We start from the raw sequence: 24,055 nt of genomic DNA on the forward strand, positions 1-24,055 counted from the left end.
GAAAAAAATAAAAAGAAAGGGCAGGGGCTTACCTGGCCGGCGGCAATGGCGACGGGGCGGCAGTAGACGACGGGGGGCGGCGTTACGGCGGTCTCCGGCGGCGGCGGGGGGTGCTACGGCGTGCGGCTCGGCGCGGCAGCGAGTTTGGTGGCGGCGGCGCGGCAAATGGCGAGCTAGGGCGGCCGCGGCGGGCGGCTGGAGGCGGCGCGGCTGCGGCGACTTCGGCGAGCAATCGCCGTCGATTGGCGGCGCTAGGGGCGGCGTGGTTTGGGGGAAAAAGGAGGGCGGGGCCTCGGCAGTATTTATAGGGGGACAGGAGTGCGCCCCACGGCACGGACGCCGAGGTGGGGCCGCTAGGGTTAGGGCGGCGGAGGGACGGAGAGTCCGGGTCGGCCACGACCAAGGTAGGGGACGACGCTGACGTGTGGGGCCCGCGTGTAGGTGGGTCCCACCGGTCGGTGAGAGAAGCGAGAAAAAAAGGGGAGAGGCGGTTCGGCTCGCGGGCCGTTTTGGCAGGCCGCTTGGGCCGACGTGATCGGGCTGGCCCAGCTCGGCCGGTCCGATCCGTTGCTTCTTCTTTTTTTTTGTTTCTTTTATTTTTCCTTTTTCTTTTTACTGTTTTTGACATAACTTTAGTTTTAGGTATCCAAATTGACCCAAACCAATTTCTAAGATTTTGTAAAATTCAGGGCTTTGATTTAAACAATAGTGAACAAAGTTTTGGACCAAAATAGCATGGTACATAATTAGGACCTTTGCAAATAGGGTATGTAGCTGTGGTTTTGTCATATTTGTGCTTAATATTTTATGTGAACAAACAAATGCAAAAATGAACATGAATGCATGCAAGTTTTTGATTTTTGAAAAACCTGGGATGTTACATGTCTATGCTAGATTTAGAAGAATTCTAAATATTGTGACGGAATCTACAAAAGAAGGCAGAATATGTCATTATTTTGACAATGACAAAGGATGTTAAGTCAAGAGGTTCTTTGAGAACTTGGTGTATTTCCGACGTAGTCGAACTTTGAAGCTATATTGTGTGTGACAATATTAGTGACATATTTCAGACCGCGGAATTAAGGTTCCACCGAAGACCAAACATATTTAATGCCGACTCATTTGGAAATGAGTGATGCGTTGAGACGCAAATGAATTACAAAATACATACGGTTCCGAGCATGTCAGATCCGTTGACTAAAACCTCTCTCGTGAGCGAAACATGATAAAGCACCAGAAGGCCAAGGTGTTATATCTTTACAAATGTAAACTAGATTATTGACTCTAGTGCAAGTGGGAGACTGAAGGAGATATGCCCTAGAGACAATAATAAAGTGGTTATTATTTATATATTATGTTTATGATAAATGTTTATATATCATGCTATAATTATATTAACCGAAACATTAGTACATGTGTGATATGTAGACAACAAGAAGTCCCTAGTATGCCTCTTAAACTAGCTTGTTGATTAATGGATGATTAGTTTCATAATCATGAACATTGGATGTTATTAATAACAAGGTTATATCATTATATGAATGATGTAATGGACACACCCAATTAAGCGTAGCATAAGATCTCGTCATTAAGTTATTTGCTATAAGCTTTCGATACATAGTTACCTAGTCCTTATGACCATGAGATCATGTAAATCACTTATACCGGAAAGGTACTTTGATTACATCAAACGCCACTCGCGTAAATGGGTGGTTATAAAGATGGGATTAAGTATCCGGAAAGTATGAGTTGAGGCATATGGATCAACGGTGGGATTTGTCCATCCCGATGACGGATAGATATACTCTGGGCCCTCTCGGTGGAATGTCGTCTAATGTCTTGCAAACATATGAATAAGTTCATAAGAGACCACATACCACGGTACGAGTAAAGAGTACTTGTCAGGAGACGAGGTTGAACAAGGTATAGAGTGATACCGATGATCAAACCTCGGACAAGTAAAATATCGCGTGACAAAGGGAATTGGTATCGTGTGTGAATGGTTCATTCGATCACTGAAGTCATCGTTGAATATGTGGGAGCCATTATGGATCTCCAGATCCCGCTATTGGTTATTGGTCGGAGTGAGTACTCAACCATGTCCGCATAGTTCACGAACCGTAGGGTGACACACTTAAAATTGGATGTTGAAATGGTAGATCTTGAATATGGAATGGAGTTCAAATATTTGTTCGGAGTCGCGGATGAGATCCCGGACATCACGAGGAGTTCCGGAATGGTCCGGAGAATAAGATTCATATATAGGAAGTCATATTCCAAGTTTGGAAATGATCCGGTGCATTTATGGCAGGTTCTAGAAGGTTCTAGAAAAATCCGGAAGAAATCACCATGGAAAGTAGAGTCCCGGAGGGACTCCACCTTGCATGGCCAGCCAACCCTAAAGGGGAGGAGTCCAAGGTGGACTCCCCTAGGGTGGCCGGCCAACCCCCTCATGGAAGGGGGAATCCCACCCCAAGTGGGATTCCCACCTTGGGTAGGTTTCCCTACATATGGGAGGTTTCATTGTTGGGGTCTTATTCGAAGACTTGGATACCAACACTTGAGGATTTCCACCTATATAATGAGGAGGAGAGGGAGGGGGCTGCCCACTCTTGGCCGCACCACCTAGGGCTGCCCTTGGCCGGCGCCCTAGCCTCCCCCTCTCTCCCCAAACCCTAGCGGTATCTCTCCTCCACCACATCCCGCACGCTTAAGCGAAGCTCCGCCGGATTTCTCCACCACCATCGACACCACGCCGTCGTGATGTCGGATTCAAGAGGAGCTACTACTTCCGCTGCCCGCTGGAACGGGGAGGTGGACGTCGTCTTCATCAACAACCGAACGTGTGACCGAGTACGGAGGTGCTGCCCGTTCGTGGCGCCGGAAGCGATCGTGATCAAGATCTTCTACGCGTTTTTGCAAGCGGCAAGTGAACGTCTACCGCAGCAACAAGAGCCTCATCTTGTAGGCTTTGGAATCTCTTCAAGGGTGAGACTCGATACCCCCTCGTTGCTACCGTCTTCTAGATTGCATCTTGGCTTGGATTGCGTGTTCGCGGTAGGAAATATTTTGTTTTCTATGCAACGTTCTCCTACACTAGGTTGTTCAACTTTGCAATTGTTCATCTTTACTTTGTTGCATAAAGCTTTAAACTTGAAAAGAGTAAAACTTTGTTAGCACCTATTCACCCCTCTAGTCGCAACTAGAAACCTTTCACCAAAGTCATTCAAAGATAGAGTACATGACATAGACAATTGGTCCATCCGTTACATAATTTCTATCGCATATTTGGATGTATCTAGACATGTTTTATACATAGATATGTTACAATTACAAGCTAAGAATGTAACACCTATAATTAAGTTGACTTCTTGCGCAACAATGTCTTCAAGAAGTATACGCCCTCATGTCGCCATTGTCATGTCCGGCTAAAAGAACCAGGACCTGATTATCAAGACCAACTACTGAATGCTACTTCCTCCATTTCATATTAGATCTAGATGATTTGGATGTATCTAGATATATTTTTATGTATAAATACATCTAAATGTGCACAAATAATATTAATTGGAGGATGTAGCACATAAGTAAGGAGAAGCACATTCGATAAGTTAATGTTGCAAGTTCCTGGTTGCTACCCACCAGCCAATAAAAAGCAAAAAGAGTGTTAACCATGGATATAAAGCCATGCTCGAATCACCATCTTTTATACGTAGATTTCTACATGAAAATCATTTCAATTAAACGTTTTTGTCCTTGTTGACCTCACAAGTGTGTTCTTATTTTGACATCAAAATATGCTATTGTAGAGAGATGGGGCTAATGTATTTGTGTTTGGCAACTTTATGAACGAAAACATATATGTTGGGTACGGAACTCTCTAGTTTGCACAATAAACAGTTACGTCCTGATGAAATTGGCTCGGTTGACATAGAGCGACGGAAAACCTCAAATATCCATTAGTGAGTGATTCAATGGTATCATAAATACACTTTCTCTTTATTTACATCAGAAATTATAACTACTCTTGTGTCAAAAAATTATTAGCTACTTTTATATCGGCTTGTTTTTTCTTTTGATTTTGGCTTTTTTTACAGTTTTTATTTTTATTTTGATTGGGAGTACCTTAACCCGTGTATTCCTAGTGCGGCCCATATACACGCACCATCCGTGTGGCCGCTTCGGAAGCCCGCAAAGAACAGTTCTGAGCTCAAGGGTTTCCCTGCGAGAGGCGGCGGCCACAGTTGCAGGCGACGAGCAGCGCGAGGGCAGCTCAGGCGGACGCACGGCGTACGGCGGAGGTTCTGAGACAGTGCGGGGAGGTCAGAGGATCTGTAGGCGGAGGTTCCGAGACGGTGCGGGGTGGTCAGAGGATCTGTCGGCGGAGCCTCAGCACTAATCGCCACCACCTTCAGGCCAACGGCCGCCACCCCCGGCAGCGGGCAACCAAGTGAGTGCCCTCCTGTGCTCTTGTTCGATGCGCCGGATTGATTCATTCGCTTAGCTCAAATTTGTTTTCGCTGATTTGTTCTTACATTTTCTTTAAAAATGTTCAGTGAGCAAGCGAGCCAAGATGACAGAGCCAGAGGCGCGGACCACCATTGTAGGCTCTTGTGTCCAGTTCAGAATTGATTACGAGCAAATCAAGCAGCTTCCCACCGGCGAGGCTGTCATCTCCGACGTCATCTCTGCCGGGGGGCACCTCTGGAGGATTGAAGTCTTCCTGCGTGGGGACAGGGGAGCTGACAAGGGCGAGTATGTTTCTATCGTCCTCGTGCACATCAGCAAATGCAGAAGCGTCAGGACCAAGATCGGGGTCTTCATGATGCGCAGGGACGGCAAACCATCTACATCTGACATACGATGGATATGCGAAACCTTCGGAATCAGTGAGGGCGATGACTCATGGGGATGGGATGAGTTCATGAAGCTTACTGATGTGGAGAAAACTTTCTTAACAGAGGGACGCGTCACATTGGCATGCTCTATCATGGTCATGGATGACAGTGATATCCCTGTCCCGCCTTCAGACATTGGGACTCATCTTGGCCGCCTGCTCGATCAAACTGAAGGGATAGACGTGTCATTCATTGTTGACGACGAGAAATTCCCTGCTCACCGAGCTGTGCTTGCTGCCCGCTCACCGGTCTTCAGAGCAGAGCTGTTCGGTCCCATGGCCGAGGCTACAATGTCATCGATCACGTTGCACGACATCACACCTGCAACATTCAAAGCTATGCTTCGGTTCATATACACGGATGAATTGCTTGCAGAAGACGAGCCTGCAGACTCCTCCATTGAGATGTTTCAGAACCTACTTGTTGCGGCTGATCGGTATGCACTTGACCGACTGAAAATTATTTGTGCCCAGAAGCTATGGGAAAAAGTGTCGGTAGATACAGTTTCAACTATCTTAGCTTGTGCCGAAACCCATAACTGTCACGAGTTGAAGAACAAGTGCATCGACTTCTTTTCGGCGGAGGAAAATTTCAAGGAGGCCATCTTCACCGATGGTTATGCAATGTTAGTTCTGAAATTCCCATCAATTACGGCTGAGCTCAAAAAGAGGGTTAGGGCATAACACGTCTATACTTCAGGCGTTCAAGCAGAGCTCTGGTATGGTGTTTTGGTACATGGCGAGTAGTTTGTAGTTTCTCACAGCAGGTCAAGCATACAATCTCTGCCTGGGGAGCCTGGGAGCTTGATATTGCAGAATCTTGCTAAGTGTTGGGCTTAGTTCCTATGAGTACTGATAAGTATGCTGTCAGATAACTCAAATGCAAAGTTATGGACGTTATCGTGTTAAATCAGCATCCTGTTCTGTTTCTGTTTCTGTCCTGGTTTGGACATGTGGTGTCCTGAAGCTTTTAGGATGTTCACTTTTGCTATGCTGGTCCATAACTATCTAACTATCCGTAGTCTTGTCTCCATGAATATTTTATGATCGGTGCAAGCATGTCAGGTGTTAGAAATTATGTGAACTTATGTTGTCATGAAGTTCTGGAATATGCCTTTTGAATACTGGTATGTGTATTTCTAATACAGACTAGGTTTTGAATATTCGAAGGTGTGAGAAGGGGGGGACAGTTCGCGGATTGTTAAGCAAATGAGTGTCCTATCGTAAATACGATGTGTATTTTCTTGGAAATGATACTTTGGCAATATAAAAGATGAAATGCTATTCTTTTCTAAAACCACCAAGGAAGTAATATTCCAAACACAGAAAACCTGGAAACACGGCTGTTAGTGTGGGGAGAGGGTGTGGGTATTACTGTATTAGGATGGGTTCTGAACATTATGATGTTGAGCCGTTTTATTGAACTCCGAGAATCACAATTGCTCCCTAGGAATGGTTCACTATTTTGTATTTTCCAGATGATTTTGTTCATGGAAGATGAAAGATTCTGAGAATGAGAAACAGTTGGACCTGTACGTATTCACTTTGAAGACATATTCATATGTTGTCCAATCAAGCGGATCTTCTCATGTTTTGTACCCAGCGATGCATTTGGAGGTGTCATTTTGGGATGAAAGCTGGAGAAATTGTTAACAGTTGATCGGCTATTGAAAGAATTGTTTCCCACATAAGATACATGTAGTAACTTGAACAATGGGAAATGAAGGTCTGCTTCACTGACGCCTATAACTTCAACAAATGCTACTAATAGATTTTTCCATCCAGCGGAACCCCATGACCTTGAAACACACGGCGGTGTATTTTTCCAGCTTCAATTGTTCATTCATGAATTTCTGGTTCTCGGCCCCAATGTACTCTTAGTCGCTCATCTTCTTGGTCCAGATTTGAGAAACATGCTATGCTTTAGGATTTTCTCCACGGAGCCGGTGAAGATCTCACCTTTCATGGGCATACCAATGATGCAAAGGAATGTGACAGGGGAAAAGAGCATGTCTAGTAAGCTCATGAACTCTTCTTTCTAAAATGATGGGCGTAAGTTTGACCACAAAGACTATGTGTTGCTCGTAGCGAGCGATATGGGCAAACCCTGTTTGCCGCTTATAGCGTGCAATTGGGGTATCGTCACCTGATGCTTGATGATGCTAGGTCGTTTCTATTTTTTTCTTTTTCTTTTCATCTATTTCATTGTACCTTTGTTCCTTTGTAGTTTACCTTCCTAATTTATTTCTATTTTTCAACCCTTTTGTAGTGTGGTTTATTTTTTTTCTGCTCTCATCTCTAACCTTTTCATGCAAATACATGAATACTTATTAAACACATAAGCATTTATTTTTGAGTGTTTGATTTTTATTTCTTTAAATACATAATAATATGAATTTGTATAAAGGGGCACAATGTTCTGGTTTGCCTTGGTCCCCTGAAATCCCAGTATCAGCCCCGTGCCCCACATTGAAACTAGCATCTACTTTTGTCTTGGATGATGCATATGTCAATGTCTAATATAGTTCAAATTACATAAATTATTTAATTATATTTTGTTAGAGTTTAGTTCAATGTTGGCATCACATTCCCCAGGAATCCGAGTATAGGTTCCCCACGTTGAAACTAGCATGTACTTTCACCTTTGATGATGCATATGTCAATGTCTAATATAGTTCGAAGTACATAAATGAAAGTTGAAATGTATTTTGTTAACTTTAGCTCAACGTTGGCGTCGAAAGAGGTCTGTACACTGTCAAAGATATTATCCAGCCAAAAAGGAGGCTCAATGGAGATGGAGGAAACATAAGGTTGCTGCGCTCGTATTTACAAGTTTCAAAAGACCTACTGTAATTATGCTGTACTTTGGTTTTACGAAAATGAGAAAAAATGGGGCTCTAAGTAGTCATTTACAAAATTCACTTTTGGAGTCTTTTATATGTAGGGCGCATATGACTGACCACATAATTCAATGAAAAATTCTACTTACATGGTAAACATCTACATGAGGTTCCATGAATCTGGAAAACTGGGTTCCATTTGATGTTTTCTCGAGCTGAACCCGAAACGCCCAGTTGGGTCCAAGCCGCCGCCGCGCCGCAGCATCCCCACGCTGCTGACCTGTCCTTGCCCGGCGCCGGCGAGCCTCCCTTGCCGCCTCCGCGGCGCAGTGGGCAGTCGCGGGGTCCCCCAGGTCCGGCTCGGCGCTCGTGCCCCGAGGGTTCCATCTCCTCAACCGCCTGGTGGCATGTACGCCACTCACAGGCACAGCCACGGGCGTCGCCGCGAGAGGGGAGTCCATGCCCATGGCGGCGTCGCCAGGAAGCGCGCATCGCTTTCTCCGCTGCAGGTGCTGTTGTGCTCCGTCGGCGTCATTGTCCTCATCGCGAACGCTCGCCACGCCCTGTTCCCAAAGGTATATATATTGCTTACTTTCAGAACTAGACATCGCTAGTGAAAATAGCACCACCGAGTTCTTACGCATTAAGCAATTATTAATGCATATGTCTGGACTAGCGATCTTCCCATCAGATTTTTCCCTCGCGAAGAAGTTTCTGCACGATTTAATTGGTTGCTGAACCTTGCCAGAGCTTGCAAGCCTGCAGATTCAGCATCTGAAGCATCGCACTGAACTGGCTGAATCCTCCCCTAATTCGATGCCTTGTTCGGTGATTGCAGGAGTCGTATCTTGGTTCCTTTTGGAGCACTACCACGAGCAAACCTTGAGGTGTGAAGTATGAGCTGCGCACGCTCCCTGTGAGGCCTTGTAGTCTTGATATGTCCTTCAGAATTGTCCAGGGAAGGCGAATGAATGGCTCACAAATCTGTACGCTAGTTTCCTAGGTGGATGCAAAAGCTGTGGCCGATGGTGACATGATCACCGTGTATGTTGACATGGTTAATCCTCAGGAGTCCAGAAATGTGCCCCATGAAGTTCGGGAAGCAGCGGTGGAGCGGATCAAGGCACGGGCGGCCAAGAACTACCAGAAGGCTGACGCGCTTCAGAAGATCATAGTGGATGCTGGATATAGGTCACTTCAAATTAACATCGATGACCTGCCTGCTTGCGTATGGTGTCAGCTTCTAAAACTTTTTATGACTTCCAATTGCAGGCAAGTTTCTAACTTGAGTGGGGAGCAGGTTCTTGCAAAGAAGTTCCGGATCAGGCTAAGGTTTGTCCACTTCTTATGCTCAATGTTTGAGGACTTTGTTCAAGTTGTACTGCAGTTGAGATAAGATGGAACACAACAATGCAATGCAGAGGGATCGGTGCACCAGAGAACGCGATGCCTTATGGTAAAGAGGCAAAAGAGGAGCTAGTGAAGCTGGTGCAGGGAAGAACCTTAAAGATTTCCGTATATGATACTGACCGGTACGGTCGACTGGTTGGAGATGTTGAGTGCAATAGGTACGAAGTCATATTTATTTTGTTCGAATCTCAAAGTCATACTATTATCACTTTGGATTGTCGTTTTGGAGTTCTGTATACTGGAAATAACCAATGGAAGTACTGAATTCTATTTTTATCCGTGTGCTCTTTGGCTTGCTGTAAAAGATCTCTACCTTGCTATTGCATATTTACAGTCAAAGAAAATAAATGTATTCAAGACTCTGAAAATGCCAATGAATCGGCACAACAGGCGTTTGATATCAAATACCTACTTTATAAGCTTGTTAGTAAATACTTTGCCACACTGACTAAGAAACAAATATTTTTTAATTAAATGTTTATTTGAAATTCTGCATCAGGAGTACTTTATAACCTTGTTAACTATTTTGCGACATTCTGACTAAGAAACAACCAAGTTCTCATTTTGCTTTTGGAACAGGAACACATGCTGAAGAAAGGGCTCGCATGGCACTATACTGCTTATGATCGACGGATGGAGCTTGCCAAGGTAAGCAGTGACACACGGCTTGCATCCTCAGTTGACTTGGCTGAAGAGCAGTAGAGCAACCTCTGCACATTTCTTCAACCATATATACAGCCTACCCAACACAGCTTCCGCCCGCTCCAGAAAGCCCCTAATCGCTAGCATCCAGCCGTGCAAGGAAACAAGTGGAGAGGGCTTTCATGGTTGTTTCTCTTCTCGTGCTACGGTGTGCTCGGCGATCAAGGCTCCGGTTATGCAGATCATGCCTGAGCTCCTGGAGTTGTGTGGTGGTGTTGTTACGCCTCCCCCCGTTGAGGAAGTTGGGCCCAGTTCGCACGAGTTATCGGATGCGGCTTCTCCATCGTGTCAGGCACCTGAGAAGTGTGCTGCTGTTGACGTTGCAGTCTCTCCCTCGCCTGAGTCCGGCAGACAGGTGGTTCTTATTGGTGATGGGGTCACTAAGTCTGGGCTGTTGCCAACTGTGGCTGGAGCTGTCGTCGCCCGAGAGGTTTGCGACTTCCTCGGCACCTTGGCTGTTGCCTACCCTCGATCCGCAGTTGGTTGACGGGTGCCCCTCAATGTCGTGGCCTGTCTTTTCCACGCGGCGTTCGAGTGTCGGGTTTGAGTGCTTGTTAGTGTCGCCTTGTGGTCTATGTGCTTGTTAGTGTCACCTTTTGGTCTATGTGGGTGTTGTTGGTGTGGGCTTAGCCCGGTTGTTGTAGGTTTTCGTCCGGTTTTCTCCCAAAAACAGGACACCTTCTTCTTAATTAATGGATGAGGCAAAGCTTTTGCCTCCGTTTAAAAAAATATACACATGACATGAAAATGCCTCGACAAACTGGAATTTTGTCAGTGTGAGAGCCAGGCGCGAGCGAGCGGGCTGGGCCTGTGGGCGCTGCCGAACCCTGAGAAGCCATGGAAATGGAGGAAGGAGAAGCGCATGAGGAAATGGTGAGTCAGTCAGTCGTGACCTGTGACCATGAAGAGTTGAAGACAGAGCTTGTTTCATTCGCTCTCCTGTGATTCCTAGACCAGAACAATAGCTTCAGACACTGTAGAATTTGTGCTCTGTCGACACATTCATGCTGTAACAGCAGCTGCAGAGAGAGCAGAGCATCTGGGGATCTATACATTCTTTCGCATTAGATTGTTGTAAACATGATGATAACCGGGTCTGATTGACATAGAATCATGAACTTTAGTTCATGAACTTTAATTTTTGACCAAAGGGATTCAAATTTTCTCTTGATTCCATTGTGGAACTTGTAACCCTAGATCCATTGAGGCGGGAGATCTTTGTAGAGAGGCTATCACATGTTATACAAGCTCGATGATGGCATTGAGAAGCTCCAATTGAGTTGTGGAGGCATGCCTCAACCTTTTGTAGGTTTCGGAGCCACCTCGACCGGCACCACTTAGTGGAGAAGTGAAGTTTTCGTTTGTAGCGGATTCAACGGAAGAAGGTGAGACTTTTGTGGTGTTGGTTTTGTGGTGCCACACCTCTGTAATGTAGACGTACCTCCCTTAACAGGGAAGGAATTACGGGAAATAAATCTCATGTCTCGTGTCTCAACGGTTACTCTATTTGTTACTTGCTTCCTTTGCATTACTTTGTATTTATATCATCTAGGTTGTTCAACTTTACAATTGTTCAGTAAAACTTTGTTAGCACCTATTCACCCCCTCTAGTCACCTCCTTGGTCACCATTAGAAATATTTCACCAAAGTTATATAAAGACAGATTACATGACATAGACAACTGCTCCATCCGTTACCTAATTCTTGTCGCATAGATATGTTACAGTTACAAGCTAAGAATGTTACACCTATACTTAAGTTGACTTCTTGCGCAACAACGTCTTCAAGAATTATACGCCCTCATGTTGCTATCGTCATGTCCGGTTGAAAGAACCAGACCTGATTATCGAGACCAACTAGTTGAATGCTGATTTGGATGTAGGTTTGGTACGGAACTCTCTGGTTTACACAATGAACACTTTTTTGATAAAGGGAATATATTAATATCAAAAAGATACCAATTACACCCAGCCTCTGCAACAACGCACCACCCTAATGGCACTACGGATGCACACATCCAAAAAAAGGAAAACGAAACTAAGAAACAAAAGTCCCACTACAGCATCTCGGGCCTAACAACAGCAATACATCCACCACCAAGACAACACCTGAAATATAGAGTCTCCAAAAACGACGCCTCCAAGAAGGGAACAGTGCTCTAACACCGTCGTCGCCCGATCAGAGATCTTAGGTTTTCACCCAGAAGATAGTCCCGGCTCTCAAAACAATGCCTCCAACAAGGTCATTGCCAGGTGTTGCGGTCAGAAACCCACCGGCGAGCAGCGACGGGTAACACAGTAGAGCCGGGAGGCTCCCAGGACTGCGGCTGGCCCTGGTCCCTCGAGCGACGGCCCGCAAAGACTCGGCACGCACGTCCGATGCTGGTGCAAGGGCGTGCCACCTGACCTATACCTGGTCAGGAAGGTGATGGATTTGCCTCGCTTAGTTTCCTGTGATGCGCACAGCGGCAAGTTTCCCTCAGTAAGAAACCAAGGTTTAATCGAACCAGTAGGAGTCAAGAAGCACGTTGAAGGTTGATGGCGGCGGGATGTAGTGCGGCGCAACACCGGAGATTCCGGCGCCAACGTGGAACCTGCACAACACAACCAAAGTACTTTGCCCCAACGAAACAGTGAGGTTGTCAATCTCACTCGGCTTGTCGTAACAAAGGATTAACCGTATTGTGTGGAAGATGATTGTTTGCGGAGAAAACAAGTAAAACAAGTATTGCAAGCAGATTTGTATTTCAAGTATTAAAAGAATTGACCGGGGTCCACAGTTCACTAGAGGTGTCTCTCCCATAAGATAAAAGCATGTTGGGTGAACAAATTACAGTCGGGCAATTGACAAATAGAGAGGGCATAACAATGCACATACATGACATGATAAGTATAGTGAGATTTAATTGGGCATTACGACAAAGTACATAGACCGCCATCCAACTCGCATCTATGCCTAAAAAGTCCACCTTCGAGGTTATCATCCGAACCCCTCCAGTATTAAGTTGCTAACAACGGACAATTGCATTAAGTATGGTGCGTAATGTAATCAACAACTACATCCTCGGACATAGCACCAATGTTTTATCCCTAGTGGCAACAAAGCACAACACAACCTTAGAACTTTCTGTCATCTGTCCCGGTGTCAATGCGAGCATGAACCCACTATCGAGCATAAATACTCCCTCTTGGAGTTAAGAGTAAAAACTTGGCCGAGCCTCTACTAGTAACGGAGAGCATGCAAGATCATAAACAACACATATGTAATAACTTGATAATTAACATGACATGGTATTCTCTATCCATCGGATCCCGACAAACACAACATAGAGTATTACGGATAGATGATCTTGATCATGTTAGGCAGCTCACAAGATCCAACAATGAAGCACAATGAGGAGAAGACAACCATCTAGCTACTGCTATGGACCCATAGTCCAGGGGTGAACTACTCACTCATCACTCCGGAGGCGACCATGGCGGTGTAGAGTCCTCCGGGAGATGAATCCCCTCTCCGGCGAGGTGCCGGAGGAGATCTCCAGAATCCCCCGAGATGGGATCGGCGGCGGCGGCGTCTCGCAAGGTTTTCCGTATCGTGGTTTTTTCGCATCGGGGGTTTTGCGACGGAGGCTTTAAGTAGGCGGAAGGGCAGAGTCGGGGCCCGACGAGGGCCCACACCACGGGCGGCGCAGGCCCCCTAGGCCGCGCCGCCATGTGGTCCGGCCACCTCGTGGCCCCACTTCGTATGTTCTTCGGTCTTCCGGAAGCTCCGTGGAAAAATAGGCCCCCGGGTCTTCGTTTCGTCCAATTCCGAGAATATTTCGTTACTAGGATTTCGAAACCAAAAACAGCGAGAAAACGAGAACTGGCACTTCGACATCTTGTTAATAGGTTAGTTCCAGAAAATGCACGAATATGACATAAAGTGTGCATAAAACATGTAGGTATCATCAATAATATGGCATAGAACATAAGAAATTATCGATACGTCGAAGACGTATCAAGCATCCCCAAGCTTAGTTCTGCTCGTCCCGAGCAGGTAAAACGATAACAAAGATAATTTCTGAAGTGATATGCCATCATAACCTTGATCATACTATTTGTAAACATATATAGTGGATGCAGCGATCAAAACAATGGTAATGACATGAGTAAACAGGTGAATCATATAGCAAAGACTTTCATGAATAGTACTTCAAGACAAGTATTAATAAGTCTTGCATAAGAGTTAACTCATAAAGCAATAAATCAAAGTAAAGGCATTGAAGCAACACAAAGGAAGATTAAGTTTCAGCGGTTGCTTTCAACTTGTAACATGTATATCTCATGGATAATTGTCAACATAGAGTAATATAACAAGTACAATATGCAAGTATGTAGGAATCAATGCACAGTTCACACAAGTGTTTGCTTCTTGAGGTGGAGAGATATAGGTGAACCGACTCAACATAAAAGTAAAGAGAATGGTCCTTCAAAGAGGAAAGCATCGATTGCTATATTTGTGCTAGAGCTTTTATTTTGAAAACATGAAACAATTTTGTCAACGGTAGTAATAAAGCATATGAGTTATGTACATTATATCTTACAAGTTGCAAGTCTCATGCATAGTATACTAATAGTGCCCGCACCTTGTCCTAATTAACTTGGACTACCGGATCTTTGCAATGCACATGTTTTGACCAAGTGTCACAATGGGGTACCTCCATGCCGCTCTGTACAAAGGTCTAAGGAGAAAGCTCGCATTTTGGATTTCTCGCTTTTGATTATTCTCAACTTAGACATCCATACCGGGACAACATGGACAACGAGATAATGGACTCCTCTTTAATGCATAAGCATGTGGCAACAATTATTATTCTCATATGAGATTGAGGATATATGTCCAAACTGAAACTTCCACCATGAATCATGGCTTTAGTTAGCGGCCCAAAGTTCTTCTCTAACAATATGCATGCTCCAACCATGAAGGTGGTAGATCTCTCTTGCTTCGGACAAGACGGACATGCATAGCAACTCACATGATATTCAACAAAGAATAGTTGATGGCGTCCCCGGAAACATGGTTATCGCACAACAAGCAACTTAATAAGAGATAAAGTGCATAAGTACATATTCAATACCACAATAGTTTTTAAGCTATTTGTCCCATGAGCTATATATTGCAAAGGTGAATGATGGAATTTTAAAGGTAGCACTCAAGCAATTTACTTTGGAATGGCGGATAAATACCATGTAGTAGGTAGGTATGGTGGACACAAATGGCATAGTGGTTGGCTCAAGTATTTTGGATGCATGAGAAGTATTCCCTCTCGATACAAGGTTTAGGCTAGCAAGGTTATTTGAAACAAACACAAGGATGAACGGTACAGACAAAACTCACATAAAAGACATATGGTAAACATTATAAGACTCCATACCGTCTTCCTTGTTGTTCAAAACTCAATACTAGATGTTATCTAGACTCTAGAGAAACCAAATATGCAAACCAAATTAGCAAGCTCTAAGTATTTCTTCATTAATGGGTGCAAAGTATATGATGCAAGAGCTTAAACATGAGCACAACAATTACCAAGTATCAAATTATCCAAGACATTTTAGAGTTACTACATGTAGCATTTTCCAATTCCAACCATATAACAATTTAACGAAGAAGAAACTTCGCCATGAATACTATGAGTAGAGCCTAAGGACATATTTGTCCATATGCTACAGCGGAGCGTGTCTCTCTCCCATAAAGTGAATGCTAGGATCCATTTTATTCAAACAAAACAAAAAACAAAAACAAACCGACGCTCCAAGCAAAGTACATAAGATGTGACGGAATAAAAATATAGTTTCGGGGAGGAACCCGATAATGTTGTCGATGAAGAAGGGGATGCCTTGGGCATCCCCAAGCTTAGACGCTTGAGTCTTCTTAGAATATGCAGGGGTGAACCACCGGGGCATCCCCAAGCTTAGAGCTTTCACTCTCCTTGATCATATTGCATCATACTCCTCTCTTGATCCTTGAAAACTTCCTCCACACCAAACTCGAAACAACTCATTAGAGGGTTAGTGCATAATAAAAATTCACATGTTCAGAGGTGACACAATCATTCTTAACACTTCCGGACATTGCATAAAGCTACTGGACATTAGTGGATCAAAGAAATTCATCCAATATAGCAAAAGAGGCAATGCGAAATAAAAGACAGAATCTGTCAAAACAGAACAGTCCGTAAAGATGGATTTTATTAGGCCACCAGACTTGCTCAAACGAAAATGCTCAAATTGAATGAAAGTTGCGTACATATCTGAGGATCATGCTCGTAAATTGGCTTAATTTTCTGAGCTACCTACAGGGAGATAGACCCAGATTCGTGACAGCAAAGAAATCTGGAACTGCGCAGTAATCCAAATCTAGTACTTACTTTACTATCAAAGACTTTGCTTGGCACAACAAAACATAAAACTAAGATAAGGAGAGGTTGCTACAGTAGTAAACAACTTCCAAGACTCAAATATAAAACAAAGTACTGTAGCAAAATAACACATGGGTTATCTCCCAAGAAGTTCTTTCTTTTTAGCCATTAAGATGGGCTCAGCAGTTTTAATGATGCACTCGCAAGAAATAGTATTTGAAACAAAAGAGAGCATCAAGAGGCAAATTCAAAACACATTTAAGTCTAACATGCTTCCTATGCATAGGAATCTTGTAAATAAACAAGTTCATGAAGAGCAAAGTAACAAGCATAGGAAGATAAAACAAGTGTAGCTTCAAAAATTTCAGCACATAGAGAGGTGTTTTAGTAACATGAAAATTTCTACAACCATATTTTCCTCTCTCATAATAATTTTCAGTAGCATCATGAGCAAACTCAACAATGTAACTATCACATAAAGCATTCTTATCATGAGTCTCATGCATAAAATTATTACTCTCCACGTAAGCATAATCAATTTTATTAGTTGTAGTGGGAGCAAATTCAATAAAGTGGCTATCATCATATATAGGAGGCATATTGTAATCATAAAAGAAAATTTTCTCCTCAATGCTTGGGGTACTAAAAAGATCCTGCTCATCAGAGCCAGCTTCCCCAAGCTTAGAATTTTCCATAGCATTAGCAACAATGGTGTTCAAAGCATCCATAGTAATAACATTCCCATTAGCATGCATATAAAGTTCCATGGGTTTTTTAATTCTCTCTTCAAACACATCATGTCCTAATTCAAGATAAAGTTCATAAAGATCTCTCATATTTTTGTTGTTTTCCATTATGCTTAACTAGTGAAATAAAAACATGCATGATATTAAGTAAAGTAAAACAAGTAACTAATTTTTTTGTGTTTTTATATAATGCAGCAAACAAAGTAGTAAATAAAATAAAGCAAGACAAAAACAAAGTAAAGAGATTGAGAAGTGGAGACTCCCCTTGCAGCGTGTCTTGATCTCCCCGCAACGGCGCCGTAAATTTGCTTGATGCGTGTAGTTGACACGTCCGTTGGGAACCCCAAGAGGAAGGTGTGATGCGCACAGCGGCAAGTTTCCCTCGCAAGAAACCAAGGTTTAATCGAACCAGTAGGGAGTCAAGAAGCACGTTGAAGGTTGATGGCGGCGGGATGTAGTGCGGCGCAACACCGTAGATTCCGCGCCAACGTGGAACCCGCACAACACAACCAAAGTACTTTGCCCCAACGAAACAGTGAGGTTGTCAATCTCACTCGGCTTGCTGTAACAAAGGATTAACCGTATTGTGTGGAAGATGATTGTTTGCAGAGAAAACAATGAAACAAGTATTGCAGCAGATTTGTATTTCAGTATTAAAAGAATGGACTGGGGTCCACAGTTCACTAGAGGTGTCTCTCCCATAAGATAAAAGCATGTTGGGTGAACAAATTACAGTCGGGCAATTGACAAATAGAGAGGGCATAACAATGCACATACATGACATGATAAGTATAGTGAGATTTAATTGGGCATTACGACAAAGTACATAGACCGCCATCCAACCGCATCTATGCCTAAAAAGTCCACCTTCAGTGTTATCATCCGAACCCCTCCAGCATTAAGTTGCTAACAACAGTACAATTGCATTAAGTATGGTGCGTAATGTAATCAACAACTACATCCTCGGACATAGCGCCAATGTTTTATCCCTAGTGGCAACAAGCACAACACAACCTTAGAACTTTCTCACATCGTCCCGTGTGTCAATGCGGCATGAACCCACTATCGAGCATAAATACTCCCTCTTGGAGTTAAGAGTAAAAACTTGGCCGGAGCCTCTACTAGTAACGGAGAGCATGCAAGATCATAAACAACACATATGTAATAACTTGATAATTAACATGACATGGTATTCTCTATCCATCGGATCCCGACAAACACAACATAGAGTATTACAGATAGATGATCTTGATCATGTTAGGCAGCTCACAAGATCCAACAATGAAGCACAATGAGGAGAAGACAACCATCTAGCTACCGCTATGGACCCATAGTCCAGGGGTGAACTACTCACTCATCACTCCGGAGGCGACCATGGCGGTGTAGAGTCCTCCGGGAGATGAATCCCCTCTCCAGCAGGGTGCCGGAGGAGATCTCCAGAATCCCCCGAGATGGGATCGGCGGCGGCGGCGTCTCAGTAAGGTTTTCCGTATCGTGGTTTTTTCGCATCAGGGGTTTTGCGACGGAGGCTTTAAGTAGGCGGAAGGGCAGAGTCGGGGGCCTGACGAGGGGCCCACACCACAGGGCGGCGCGGGCCCCCCCCCTTGGCCGCGCCGACATGTGGTCCTGCCACCTCGTGGCCCCACTTCGTATGTTCTTCGGTCTTCTGGAAGCTCCGTGGAAAAATAGGCCCCCGGGTCTTCGTTTCGTCCAATTCCGAGAATATTTCGTTACTAGGATTTCTGAAACCAAAAACAGCGAAAACGAGAACCGGCACTTCGGCATCTTGTTAATAGGTTAGTTCCAGAAAATGCACGAATATGACATAAAGTGTGCATAAAACATGTAGGTATCATCAATAATATGGCATAGAACATAAGAAATTATCGATACGTCGAAGACGTATCAGCATGGCATACACGTAAACATTAAATACGAGCTTCGATCGGCTCTCAGGTTGTCCTGTGAATCGGCTCAAGGAGCCGATCCACCCACGATTCGTACGAGGTGTACGATCACATGGTGGTCCTGCTTGATCGAAATAAAGCTAAAACGACCTACTACGATTTAGGGTTCTCACCACATAATCGGAACATCCTACGCGTGATTGAGCCTGGCGGCCACGCACGGTGATCATAAACCGACCCTAGACAAGGCCTAAAAACCAACATGAAGTTGATCCCCGGAACATCCCGTCTAGGGCTAGCAAACTACACCCTACGTGCCACTGGATCCTTCAACCCGTTTGTAAGGCCTAACTATGCAGATATTAAACTAATCCTTGAAGAACAAGGAGCAATCATAACGGATCGGATCTACTAAATAACGATCAAGTGAGGTGCCGCCCTTACACCTAAGATAGGTGTAAGGGCGGCTAGACGTCTAAGGGTTGCACGGACGAAAGCATATGATACGATGAAACAATGCTAACCCTAACACGTCTATGATAACTACGTTGCTCGCCATCAACAAGGCTTCAAGCACGAGCAACGCATGGACAGCGAATAAACGTGTATCGCCTAGATCGCAAGATGCGATCTAGGCAGCATGATGCTTACCCGGAAGAAACCCTCAAGACAAGGGAGTTGGCGATGCGCCTAGATTGGTTTGTGGTGAACGTGATTGTTGTTTATTCCGAAACCCTAGATACATATTTATAGTCCGTAGACTTTCTAACGTGGGAATAATCCCAACCGGGCACGAGCCAAACTCTATCTAACCGACACGTATCCTACTATATTTACAGATACACGGGCAAACTAGCCCAAACTTTGTATACAAGGCCGATTCATGTATTTCGTCCATGTATATTCTTCAAGCCCATCTTAATCGCGGCCCACCTCTCGATCCGGTCAAATTCCGGTGATAACACATGCCCCCTGGTTTTGGAAATGGCAATTCCAAAATCACTCTGCTTTTTCTTCGCCGGGTCATGTCGTGGCAGAGCAGAACCATCGCAGTATCCATCATCATGATGCCTTGCCTTCTCAACTTCTCCGCGTGTTGGGCACCACTTCCTCGGAAACTGCTGTGGCATTGAATCTCCACTATATCGCCTCTATTTTAACCGCATCCTGCAGTTCACTTCTTCATCCCCTTCGCATTAGCACTCCAAAAGCCCTCCTCTACCACCATGTCTTCTTCCTCCTCTGCTTCGTCGGGTCTTTCCACCCGGGCCCTCCTCCTCCCGCGAGCCGACGCCGGAGTGGGACCCGGAGGAGGCCCATGAGGCCAACATCCGCCGCGCCATCGAAGCCGGGGAGGAGTCCGAGCCACGACTTCTCCGTCCGGTCCGAGGACGACAAGTCCTCGACCGACGGGAAAGTGACCTCCGCTTCCTTGCCGACGGGGAAACGGAGGACGAGAGCGATGACGATCGCTTCTCCTGGGATGACTTCACCTCCTCCGAGGAGGAGGAGGAGGAGGACGACACCTCCTCCGACGAACCGCCGGCCAAGCGCTTCTGCCCCTGGCCGGGGAACCTCAGCGACTTCGACAGCGACGACGACGCTGACGAGGAAGATGAGGACAACGAGGGCCCCCGCCGGCGGCCGCGGCAGCAGCGACGACGAGTCCGCCGGGAGTAGCGCCGACAGCGGCGACGACGGCGACGACGAGGGCAGCGACGGCCCATAGATAGGCCCCTTAGCATAGGATCAGTAGTAGTAGATGGGGCAATGTATCCCCTAGTACTTCCTTTTGAGAGCAATCAGCTCTTTATGTAAGAAATCCCATTATCAATGAAGAATTTCCTTCAATTTGATTTTGCCGATTTCCTTTATGCTAATTTAGCCGATTCCCCCTCATACTGACTTTGCCGATTGTCAACTTAGCCAATGCTCAATGAGCCGATGGCAACGCATCGGTCCCTCATAATCTATCCTTCATCTCTTCGACTAAGGAGCGATTGTAAACTTGGTCAATGCTCAATGAGCCGATGTCAACGCATCGGTCCCTCACAATCTATCCTTCATCTCTTCGACTGATGACTTTGAGCTCTGGTGGATAATGTGGAAGACCAATGCCTTCAAGAGAGCCCTAGGACCGCTGCTGAAACGACTTGACACTGAAGCCGATACTTCGCGAATCGTATGTCACTTGCTCACAAATCTCCTCAGTGATACTTTATAATCCTGCTCTGTTTCTTTGCAGCAACCAGATGGCCCAGAGCCTGCCAATGATGATGGATCCCTCTTTAAATTCCTCCTACCAGCTCTAGTGATCCTCTTCTGCAAGAACTCACCACCTTTGAAGAAAGTTATGATGGAGGGCCAGCCGATGAAACCCCAATCGGCTTCTAAAAACAGAGTATCTACCAGGTCAGCTGCCCCCCGAGCCTCAGTCAAGGCGAGAACGGCGGTGAGGACACATAGTTCAGACAAATGGACCCGAGCTCGAGCAAATCTGAGAAAACCACCACGCAGAGCCAGCCAAACTTGCCACCATCGGCTTCCAAGAGAAGGTCAGCCACTCTGGTCCCAGCAATTCCTATGAGTGTAGCTGAGGAGGTGGCCAACTTGGCCAAGCCGACAGTAGATACACCAGAGCCGATCAGCTTTTCTTCCATTGAAAGCCGATATTGCAGATGAAATATCAACGGCTTAATGAGCAAAAGGCTGCCTTGTACGCCAAAACTGACACCTCTGACAGCACCGCTGAACTGGCGACCTTGCGTAAAGGGTTGGAGGTCCTCGAAGAGAAGGTTCGGGCAACAAAATCAGCTCATTGTTCTCCCTCAAGGAAGCAGAAGGCCTCGAAGCTGAACTGAAGACCGACCTGGTCGAAATCCGCGTCTTGAACACGCAGCTGGTAGATCCTGTGTAATTTGTACTAGACACTACAAGAAAAGTTGCCATGGCCGACGAAGTTGAAGTCGCGCCGTGGTTGCTGGTGTACCATGGCCGACGATTTTGGGTCCCTCCGTGGTGCATGTCAAAACTTTTTTTTTCTCGTTTTTGAGGCCACCTAGCCCGACGAAAGCGGCCAAAACGTCGCGTATGGTGGCCCGGGACGTGGTGCATCGCGACTTCTCGGTTCGCCGGCCGAGTCAACGCAAATCCGCACCGCCGAGGGATGTAGGGCCCGGATGGCAGCCTCTCTCGGCATTGTTTTTTTTCTCGATCGCGCCATCTCGTTCAACGTTCTCCGATCGAGCCGTTTACGATGCAGGATCATGGGTCCCGCATGTCATCCTCTATGAACCAAAATTCTTTCTATTCTTGGATTTTTTTTGACCCCCGATTTCTGGCTACTTCCTTTTTCTTTTGATCCCTTGCCGCCTTGGAAACGTTGAGACCGCTGCCGCTAAATGGGACCCGCATGTCATCCTCTATGTGCAATCAACTTTCTTTTCTTGGAGTTTTTTTGGCACCTCAAATTTGGTCACTTGCCTTTTTCTTTCGATCCCCCGCCGCCTCTCAAACGGTGATACCGCCGTCGCTAAATGGGACCCGCATGTCATCCTCTATGCACTATAAAACTTTCTTTTCTTGAATTATTTTTGGCACCTCATATTTGGTCACTTGCCTTTTTCTTTCGATCCCCTGCCGCCTCTCAAACGGTGATACCGCTGCTGCTAACAGGGACCCGCATGTCATCCTCTATGCACTATAAAACTTTCTTTTCTTGAATTATTTTTGGCACCTCATATTTGGTCACTTGCCTTTTTCTTTCGATCCCCTGCCGCCTCTCAAACGGTGATACCGCTGCTGCTAAATGGGACCCGCATGTCATCCTCTATGCACTATAAAAGTTTCCTTTCTTGGAGTTTTTTTTGGCACCTCAAATTTGGTCACTTGCCTTTTTCTTTCGATCCCCTGCCGCCTCTCAAACGGTGATACCGCTGCTGCTAAATGGGACCCGCATGTCATCCTCTATGTACTATAAAACTTTCTTTTCTTGGAGTTTTTTTTGACACCTCATATTTGGTCACTTGCCTTTTTCTTTCGATCCCCCGCCCCCTCTCAAACGGTGATACCGCCGTCGCTAAATGGGACCCGCATGTCATCCTCTATGTAAATCATGTTTCTTTTCTTGAATTATTTTTGGCTCCCGATATTTGGTCACTTGCCTTTTCTTTTCGATCTCATGCCACGTTTGAAACGTTGAGGAACCCGCCGGCTCATGGGACCCGCATGTCATCCTCTATGTGCTATAAAAGTTTCCTTTGTTGGATTTTTTTTCACCCGCTGATTTTTGGCTTGCCTTTTTCTTTCGATCCCTCGCCCCTTTGAAACGTCGAGTAAGTCGCCGGCTCAAGGGACCCGCATGTCATCCTCTATGTCCATCAACTTTCTTTTCTTGGATTTTTTTTGACCCCCTAATTACTAGCTACTTTCTTTTTCTTTTGATCTCAAGCCGCATTTCAAACATTGAGACCGCCGCTGCAAAATGGGACCCACATGTCATCCTCTATGTACAATAAATCTTGGATTATTTTTGGCTCCCGATATTTGGTCACTTGCCTTTTTCTTTCGATCTCATGCCACCTTTGAAACGTTGAGTAAGCTGCCGGCTCATGGGTCCCGCATGTCATCCTCTACGAACAATAAAAGTTTCCTTTCTTGGAGTTATTTTTTGACCCCTAATTTCTCGGCCATTTGCCTTTTTATTTCGATCCCCTCGCCCCCTTTGAAACGATGAGGACGCCGTTGGCAGTGTCGGTCCCACATGTCATCCTCTATGAACAATACAAGTTTCCTTTGGTGGATTTATTTTTTACCCCTAATTAATTTCTGGCTACTTTCTTTTTCTTTTGATCCCCCGCCGCACTTGAAACGTTGAGGACTGCCGCCGCCTACATGGGACCCGCATGTCATCCTCTATGTAACAATAAATCTTGGTTTTATTTTTGCTCCCGATATTTGGTCACTTGCCTTTTTCTTTCGATCTCATGCCGCCTTTGAAACGTTGAGTAAGCCGCTGGCTCATGGGTCCCGCATGTCATCCTCTACGAACAATAAAAGTTTCCTCTTTCTTGGGAGTTATTTTTGAACCCCTCATCTCTCCGGCTATTTGCCTTTTTATTTCGATCCCCGCCCCCTTTGAAACGATGAGGACG

At 45.3% G+C, this 24,055-nt stretch overlaps 1 protein-coding gene and 1 pseudogene across 1 annotated transcript; both read left to right on the forward strand.

Annotated features, from left to right (window-relative positions):
- The first annotated feature begins 4,573 nt into the window (after positions 1-4,573).
- On the forward strand, positions 4,574-5,975 carry LOC124667224 (BTB/POZ and MATH domain-containing protein 2-like). Its single transcript, XM_047204531.1, has one exon. The coding sequence runs from the start codon at positions 4,574-4,576 to the stop codon at positions 5,579-5,581; it is 1,008 nt and encodes a 335-aa protein (XP_047060487.1). The 3' UTR covers positions 5,582-5,975.
- Positions 5,976-8,144: 2,169 nt separating this feature from the next.
- On the forward strand, positions 8,145-10,899 carry LOC124664685 (annotated as a pseudogene).
- The last annotated feature ends 13,156 nt before the right edge of the window (positions 10,900-24,055 follow it).

Source organism: Lolium rigidum, chromosome 6 (assembly GCF_022539505.1).
Source record: "Lolium rigidum isolate FL_2022 chromosome 6, APGP_CSIRO_Lrig_0.1, whole genome shotgun sequence".
NCBI classification, from domain to species: Eukaryota; Viridiplantae; Streptophyta; class Magnoliopsida; order Poales; family Poaceae; genus Lolium; species Lolium rigidum.